This window comes from Monopterus albus, unplaced genomic scaffold, assembly GCF_001952655.1.
Source record: "Monopterus albus unplaced genomic scaffold, M_albus_1.0 scaffold23.1, whole genome shotgun sequence".
Classification (NCBI taxonomy): Eukaryota; Metazoa; Chordata; class Actinopteri; order Synbranchiformes; family Synbranchidae; genus Monopterus; species Monopterus albus.
In genome coordinates this window covers 353117-361781 of record NW_018127903.1, presented here as the reverse complement: position 1 = coordinate 361781, position 8665 = coordinate 353117, and the positions used below count along the sequence as shown (strand labels likewise).

The 8665-nt window shown below is 42.5% G+C and overlaps 2 protein-coding genes across 2 annotated transcripts in view; both read left to right on the top strand.

Annotated features, from left to right (window-relative positions):
• Nucleotides 1-1945, top strand: part of gda (guanine deaminase) — a 9783-nt gene extending 7838 nt beyond the window's left edge. The window contains exons 11-14 of the mRNA XM_020594434.1: nucleotides 307-453; nucleotides 692-810; nucleotides 919-946; nucleotides 1038-1945. Coding sequence (XP_020450090.1) covers nucleotides 307-453; nucleotides 692-810; nucleotides 919-946; nucleotides 1038-1114 — 371 coding nt within the window. The 3' untranslated portion in view covers nucleotides 1115-1945. The remainder of the gene's footprint in view (nucleotides 1-306; nucleotides 454-691; nucleotides 811-918; nucleotides 947-1037) is intronic.
• Nucleotides 1946-2494: 549 nt separating this feature from the next.
• Nucleotides 2495-7564, top strand: LOC109956858 (uncharacterized). The gene is made up of 5 exons (XM_020594274.1): nucleotides 2495-2682; nucleotides 3060-3380; nucleotides 3739-3905; nucleotides 4554-5800; nucleotides 6884-7564. Exons 2-5 carry the CDS (start codon nucleotides 3131-3133, stop codon nucleotides 7272-7274), a joined length of 2055 nt encoding a protein of 684 aa, XP_020449930.1. The 5' UTR covers nucleotides 2495-2682; nucleotides 3060-3130; the 3' UTR covers nucleotides 7275-7564.
• Nucleotides 7565-8665: the final 1101 nt, after the last annotated feature.

Below are 8665 nucleotides of genomic sequence, written 5' to 3'. Positions count from 1 at the left end.
TTAATTTCCAAATTAAAATACTATAAGTCATAGTAAAGTAGACAGCGCTGAGAGAGTGCATCCTCCCTCAAGGGGCGACTCTGTTTCCCCATAATGCCATAAAAGCAATATTCCTATGACAGTTTGACCCTCATAATGTGATTGCCTGACCATGAAGACCTACTATTGGCTATTGGAATGATGCTGACTGATATCATTACTGGTTATTCAAGAAAAATGATAGACATGACAGTTTCTGGTTTAGGGGTAAATGCTTGTGCTTGTATTCATTTGACTGGATGGTGTGTGTTTATGGTGCTGCATCAGATGTGGCAGGGGGCTACTCAGCCTCTGTGCTGGATGCTGTGAGGAGAGCTCAGGACATGTCCAAAATCTTAACCCTCCAGAACCCAGAATACGATGTACTTACCTTTGAGGAGGCGTTTCGACTGGCCACACTGGGAGGTAGCCAAGGTAAGACACAAAGTCAGTTGTCATTCAGAAGCAGTGTTAGCATTGTCTACAAGTCTAGTCATATTATCTACAAACAGTGATTCTCTTGCTGAAGTGTTTTTTGCCCACTCTGTGTCACTTTGTATTAGAGCACTGCCACAGACATTCTTCTCCAGTACACCAGTAGCTGTACTAAACAGATATTTTAACGATGACTGAGTGCAGAGAATACAACAGTTTCTTTGTGTTTTGTCTGCAGCCCTGTCCTTGGATGACCAAACAGGGAACTTTGAAGTGGGTAAAGACTTTGATGCACTGAGGGTTAATGTAGCTGCTCCTGGGGGACCCATTGACCTGATCCAGTATGATGGCCCAAAGGTTGGTAGCGGGGAGCTGTCGTTATCTACTGGTTGGCTGAAGCACAAATAATAAGTGCCAAAAATCAATTTCAGTATAACAAAAATGTATCATTCATTTTAATTTCAGATTCAGTTGGAAAAATTCTTGAATTTGGGTGAGTGTCCATTTCAGTTTACTGGTCCTGACTTTCAGACTTTTCAGAGTGCAACTCGCCACTATGTGTCTCTGTTTTTCCTGTGTTGCAGGTGATGATCGTAACATATTGGAGGTGTTTGTGGCTGGAAGGAAGGTGGTACCATTCACAGAGCCAACGGCAGAGTGAACCTTTTGGTCTTCCCCTTGTTTCACAGCCTAAAATACATTTATATCTAAAAGATACATTATATGTATCACAAGAATGCTTAGCTGGAAATGCAAAATGGCTGCATGAACTTGATTACTGCACAAATGTAGACAAATAAGTTGGCAATCATTACAATAACTATTTTACATTTAAATTCAGAGGATAGAATTGGTGATGCATTATTTATGAGTTCAGTAAAGGACATTAAAAACTAGTCAGCTGAGCTGGAGCTCAGTCTGTTTGTTTTAATTTTTTAAGGTAATTACTGGATTTTAAACAGGGAAAGGGGACTTAGTAATTGCTGACAACATTGCACTTCCTCTGTTGCAGATATTTAGCTGGTTGCTCACTGTTTTTGTGTAAACAGATTCATGCTCTTGCTTTTTTTCTTTTTTTAATCTACATGAACTTTGTATTTAACTTACAAAGATACACATACTAGTGATTGGTAGTCTCTGTAGCGTGACATCTACAACATACTGCATTTGTACATTGATATTACAAATATAAATAGTGATATAACAAACATAAAAAAAGGTCATCGAGCCACTGTACATAATCAGGTCAGACACTCCAGCTACACTGAGCAGCATTACATCACCAGGACCAAGTCTAAAGTTAATTAAGACACTAACTTTGGTTGTCATGATAAACAAAAAATAAAATACAAATAATTAGACTTTTTAAACTAAAATATGTATAATTTTTCTATTACAAGATATCATTCTGTAGTTAACACAACTTGTTATGTTACTCTTTTAAGTGTTATGTCATGGGAGGCTGAAATAAATTAAAAAAAGCCACCAAGGCTATTTTTGTTGTTGTTTTGTGCTGCTTGTCTCTCACTTGCAGTTATTTACCCAGCTGCTGACCCACTGTTACCCACTGACAGCAAGGCCTCTGCTCAACTTCAAACTGACCAGTACATCCGATGCAAAAAGCAGAAGGGGTCATGTCACAGCCACAAGAGGGGGACACTAATGGCCTACTTCAAATACAAGAGCAATGTTACAATCCCAGTAGAGGCAGGCTAAGTGAGAAAATGTGTAGCCTATTTGTCATTTAATTTAAGGACCTTTGATGTGTTAGGGAATCTCTCAAAAAATTTTTTTTCAATTTTAAATGTCAAACACGCCCTAACTGAAACATTTTTGAAACTGCATATCGGCATTGAACATGGCTACAATCCATGAAAGGCTAATGCTCTAAACGTGGTCTTTCAGGAGGACACTGGCTCTCAGGTTGCGAACCCGTGATTTCACCACTGAAATTGTCAGTAATAACAGAGTGGTTATCTGCGGTTGGTTTCGGATTCGGAACGCGATTTAAAGCTGTCCCTTGATTTCTTCCCATACGCGTAGCCTATGAGGAAACCCTGAGAAGTTGTTCCTGGGAGATCAAACTCAGGGCATCAATACACATACGCTGTACAACCTAGGAAGTGCCATTGAGAATTGCGTACAGTAGACCACGGCTTGAAGACAGGCCTGTGTTATGTAGTTTGAGAACTAACAAACGCCCAACATTATTATCGTTAAATCTGGCAGGTAGGTGACAATGCAACTGGAATTCTTCCGTAAACCATTATATAGGCTACTTTCCGTGAACAGTATGCTGATGAAGGTAATAACACGAGTATCACTGCCTAGTTTAACTTCTTGTCATTAACAACATAACAGAAAGGTAATGGGTAAAAAATAAGACTGACTGTATATTTGATCGTTGATCCAGTGTTATTTGAACATAAGGAACATAGATGTTACCTCCTTTATATTTCCTTCTTCCTGTGAAAATGTGTACAGGACGTCTTGATGTATAACACCATGTTAGGCTACATAAAGTGTATAATAATCTACACCGGTGTTACCCAACCTCTTTGGTTCTGGCCCTTTATTTTTGACTCCTTGTTATTGTTTGCATTTAGGTGTTAGTTCTGAGTGGTTCAACACAAAACTCTCCAGCAGCAAGGAGAAGCCTCCACCCCAGCACTGGGCAATGCCTCTGTTTCGGGCTTCAGGTAAATATAGCAGAGCAAAGGCTCAGCCCGAGAGGAAGGGCAGGAGGAATAAGAAGTGGATGTGGAACTGCAAGAAGACAGATGTAGATGGCTGTGTTCTTTCGTTGCGACGGCTGTGTCTGCTGAGTCTTGCTGACAACATGAAGAACGTGTGGGTGAAAGACTACGCTGACAACTACTTGGATCACTATTCATTCAGGCACATAATGGGCCCTTTCAACTTACTGCGTGAGTTTGTGACAGACAACTTTGGCACTTTAGGTCAGCAGTATGATCACAAATTGTTGAAGTGACCGCACCACCATAGGCCAGTTTTGTCCCTTAACCATGTGAACTAAAACTGCCAAATACTGATTTACTGTGTCAGCAAAATACCTGGAATATGAATGAAAATGAACTAAGGGGAACTGAGCAATTTCTACTCTTATGCAAAGTGAATCAGAGGTTGAATAATTGGCTCCAGATGTTTTTCTTGAACTACATGCTCACATTCTTCCACATGTATCTGCATACTAAATGATTTACAGAGTGGTTGATCACTTCTAATCCTGCAACCATATCTCTCCATCCTTTACCCTTCTTGTAGCAAGTGAGCTGGTTGAGGATCTGATGTCGCTGCTCTGCACCAGAAAGCAGTTGTCCCGGGCAGCCCTGCACCTCCTGCTGGTCCCTCAGCTCCGGAATCTGTCTCTGCAAAAGTGTCCTGGTCTGGTCACCTCCGCCCTCTGTTCCCACATTGCTGCACGGTGCCAGGTCAGAAGGAAACTGCCTTCTCCGTGCCTCTCCTCTAGTGTAGTCAAGTGCAAGTTTTTAATATGTCTTTTAGCAACTGTGAGTGCAGTTAATAGTTCAGAGTTATGTGCACACAGTAGATGTTGGAACAGTGTATTTGATTCACGGAGATGAGAATGTGTGGTGGTTCCCACGGTCTAGGAGATGACTTCAGCTGCAGGAAAATGCTCCAGACATATTAGGAATAGTTTTCTGATGTTGAGTGGGGCCCTGTTTGCTTAATCCACACCTTAGGGGCATCTGAGCTTTAAAATGGGACTCATTTAACCCCTTTTATCCAGACATATCACCTCTGGCATAGATGGGGAGTTATAAAGATAATGGTTTGGATTACAGCATTAATATATTTCATATTAAATTTTAGAATTTAGGATGCATTCTGTGTATGTAGGCTATTTTTCATGGTGTAAATACTTGATTTTTTTGTTTGTTTTTCTGAAATGTAGTTAGTTTGTATAGTAGGCTATATGGAAAAATCACAGCTCCCAAATTACTGCTTTGTAAATACACAAGTACCAGACACTATTTACAGGTTTTAAAGAAAATAGAAGGTTTTTTTTTTATATCTTATGTCTGGCACGTCTTAATATTTCCTCCTTTTTGTCTTAGGGTCTGTGGTCTCTGGACCTATCTGGAGCCCAGCAACTGCCTTCAAAGGTCCTGTCTGAAACTCTCCACTGTATTCCCAACGTGCGGTCACTCTCCCTGGCTGGTATGCCATGTGATAGATATGTAATCAGGACAATTGCCCACCGCTGCCGTTTGCTTCGCCATCTAGATGTATCCTGCTGTCATTTCCTTTCCCCTGCTGCACTACTTCCTCTTGGAGGTGGGGCTTTGTGTTCATCCTCTGGAGCTCCTTCTAGCTCATCTTTTCACTGCACCTCTACATCTCAGTCTTCTGTTTCTGCTTCTTCTTCCTGCTCTGATGCCTCCTCCTCCTTTTCTGCACCCCTGTCTCCTCTCCCCCTCAGCAGTTTGCTGGCTCTGGATATTGGGTTTGGGGAACAAGAAGGAGACCCTGTTGCAGCAGCAGCCTACCTCCTTCTCTCCCTGCCCTGCCTGGAGAGAGTGGCCATGGAGGGTCTTTTGCAGGCGTGCTGTCTTATTCACCACAGAGAGTTTAGCCAGACTAATGAGTTTGCTGACAGAGAAGGAGTTCCCAGGCTGGAGGATATGTGGAGGGTGAGAAAGCAAAGGCAAGGCTTGGATAGTTGTAGGCAGAAGAGTGAAGCAGCAGCAGCAGGTAGGGAAGATGAGGATGAAGACGAGGAGGAGGGGTTATCATGGGAGGGGTATGGCAGTGAGAATGAGGAAGATACAAGTAGAGATGAAGGGCCAAGTTGCTCTCAGAACCAAGCAGAGGAAAGAAGGAGAAGAGTTTTGCCACAGTCAGGTGATGAATGCCTGATCCTGCGCCTAAAAGAAGTCAAAGGCTTAACTTTTGACTCTCTGTACAGTTTAGGCAAATTATGTCCGGATATATATTCCATCTCTATTAAAGCTGATCATCATGAAGACACTAGAGGAAGATGCCAGGGGTCTCTGTTAGCTGCAGGACTCCAAACCTGGTCAGGAAGGTTGCGGAGTCTCTCAGTACAGTTCCCAGGCCCTGTGGTGGGTCTCCTTTCTGGTTTGCAAGTTGCAGGCTCCTCCCTGGTCTCTCTCACCCTGGAGGGGGTGAAAACCAGCTCTCACACCCCTCTACTGAAGGTCATCGAAGCCTGTCCCAAACTCAGAAACCTCTTCATCTTTGCTGAGCCTCCCACTACACCACAGGAAGAAGAAGATGAGGAGGATCAGCAGGATCACCGGGATCTTCCACGGCTGCCTAATCTCTGCTCTCTCACACTAAAGTAAGGCTGTTGTTGAAGTACATTATGTAGTACACTAGGAACTATTGACCATGGTTTGGGTTTCCACATCAAAAGTTAGCCTTCTGATGTCACACTTAGTCATTCATGTCTGACACAGCTGCATTCCTGTTAGGTACCGTTTGCACCAGTCAGTGAGTGAACGAGAAAGAGGCAGACCCAGGTAGCCGACTTCAGTACAAGAAGTGATTTATTATATACAGTGATGAAGGGAATAACAATACACAGAGGGAAATAGTGCGTAGTCCTGTCGACGAGTGGTAGCCGGGTGTTTGACCAACCGCAGGAGGCGAGGAGATGGAGAGCTGGGCCAAGCTGCGTAGGCTGGGTCACTCCTGGGCTGGTCGGCGGTGATGGTGGTTACTGAAGGTAGAGACAGAGAGATGAAGGCAATAGTGGAACAGATAGGCGACTGTGCATTGACCTGCCTGGGAGGAGAGAGTGGAGCCACGGTCCGGAGGAACAGTCCAACGGGGAAACACAAAAACAGTAGCTGGCTAGGGGATAAATACATACAAAACAGCAACAAAAAAAAAGCACGGATAAAAATTGGCCTAGAGACTAGAATTAACTGGCAAGTGACTGAGGAGTGAAACCGGGTAATATAGTGAGTAACCTAATCAAGTGCAGCTGGTGATAAGGGAGTGAGGAACAGGTGAACGGGATAAAGTAACTGGGCAAGAGACAGTACGAAAGGTGAGGGAGGCCAGAGCAGCCGAGCAAACCTGACAATTTCTTGCAAAGTAACTGATGAAGTTTCTCATAGACCAAGTACAAATCAAAACTGTCAAGTGAAGCATCTACTGTATGAGCTTTAATTTTATCTCTCGGGCTGGTTTGCCATTTATGTCTTAAAGAATCAAGTCACAAAATTTCAGTCAAATAATTTGTAGTAGGCTTCAAATTGTTTGTTGCCTCAAGCCACACCTCTGGACTCACTCGAGGAAAGAGGTGTGTTTGAATTACTGACATGATCATTTGATAAATACAGCAGGTTAGCGCTATCTTAATTATGTGATAAAGTAATCTCCATCTTCTTTTTGTCTCCCATGTGTCTATCTGAAGATTCTCCTATGACCACATTCAAACAAAGCCTGTAATGTCCTGGATGTCCTTGAAGAGGGTGCTCAAGTGTCTCCTGACAGGTTCTCCTTTGCTGGAGAAGCTCTCGCTGGTGTCCCTGCCGTGCCCTCTGAACTGCATTTTAGAAGATGTACTACGTGCAGGCAACTTGGACTGTCTCTTTGGAGATTCCACAGGCTTAGCCCCCATGCCACTCGGACAGGTAGAGCATGTTGACCTGTTGCGAACAGATGTGCAGATGGTAACAGTGAAAAGTATAATGCGACAGAGCAAGAGACTCAAGTTTGTAAATGTGAGTCACTGTTGGCAAATTAGTCAGTTTGAGTGGTTGGATTGCGTGCTGTCCAGTAAAGTCCAAGTCATCTGGGTGTAGTGAGGAGATGGTCAGTTACCAATAAAGGAGCTACACTATTGAGGGTGGATAAATAATGCTTATTATTACTGTATTTATATTGCGTCAGCTTTATTAGTATATCTGCTTCTATGATTACAACACTATAAGTAAAAAAATCTAGCACAAGCACAAAGTCTGTGGGCGACTGTGGTTCAGTGGGTAGAGCAGTCGTTTACCAACCGAAGGGTTGGTGGTTCAAATCACGGTGCCTGCATTCCACATGTTGAAGTGTCCTTGGGCAAGATATTGAACCCACAAATTGCCCCTGATGGTTAGAGCCATCGGTGTGAGTCAGCACTGCAGGTGGCTGCCTCGGTTCTGTACTGGAAACAAATTCTTTGTGAGTGTAACATGCTTGGCCAATTAAAGGTAGTTTAAAAAAAAGATCTTTCAGGCTGTTTTTGCACTTTCAGATTGTAATAACTCAGAATATGTAACATTGATTGAATTAGACAATATGTAATTTATGAGGAGTGCAGACTGCAACAAAGACAAGGGGAAATGTTTATTTCTAGACTATTATTGTTCCTCTTTTCAGAAAGAACTAGTAGGAAGGAGCACCAATGAAGAGAAAGCCAGAACAGGGTTGAGGCTGGAGCATAGCCTACTAGACTGAATAAACCTGCACCTAATGGACAAGCATCTGTAGAAAGAAATTCTTGATAAAATAATATAGTGCTATGTTATGTATTTGCAAAACTGCTTAAAAGATTGTTTAATCTGCTTGACCTTTGTAATGGCTTGACCTGTGCACTTGAAATGCTGTGTGAGTAGGTGTCTAAGTGCAGAGACAAGATCACCAAATGAGGGGTCAGAACGAGGTCAACAAACCAACCAAGGAACAAGGATGAAGGACAACATCTACCCACGTTTTGCACATTCAAAACTGTATAAATTGACTGGGTCCAGGAGATAGGGGTTCCTCTTGTTCCGAAGGCAAGTTGAACGGTTTTGCTGTTTAGAATCAGGGCCTCAGATAGAGATGGAACACAGAGCTCTGTATTGCTTTTCTTGAATATTGTAATAAATATCTTAAAAGACAGATTTGTCTTTGAGCATTCTTCATAAAAGAACATGCAGGACTGGTTGAGTCCAACACATCCATGCTCGAATGTCTTTCATTTGCATGAAGAGTATTGCAGAGTATTGCCAATAAACGACAATGTTTACAAAATAAGTAATATCATTCAGAATAATAGGGAGAAGTTAATTAATACAGCTTTCATGGAATAAACCCTAAAGAGGAACCTGACTGAAAGAAAAAGTTCAACAGCCCATTCAGTTAAGCTATTTGAGGAAACAGTGACGTATCAAGCGTTTTTCTCCCCGGTCCACATTTCCAGCCAGTATTTAGAGTATATATTGACCCC

What these genes read in the sequence shown, in the direction of transcription:
- LOC109956858 (XM_020594274.1), top strand. Translation starts at nt 3,131, where the DNA reads ATGCCTCTGTTTCGGGCTTCAGGTAAATATAGCAGAGCAAAGGCTCAG. An exon ending in ACATTGCTGCACGGTGCCAG is followed by an intron (nt 3,906 to 4,553) that starts GTCAGAAGGAAA and finishes TTTTTGTCTTAG; the next exon opens with GGTCTGTGGTCTCTGGACCT. An exon ending in CTCTGCTCTCTCACACTAAA is followed by an intron (nt 5,801 to 6,883) that starts GTAAGGCTGTTG and finishes GTCTATCTGAAG; the next exon opens with ATTCTCCTATGACCACATTC.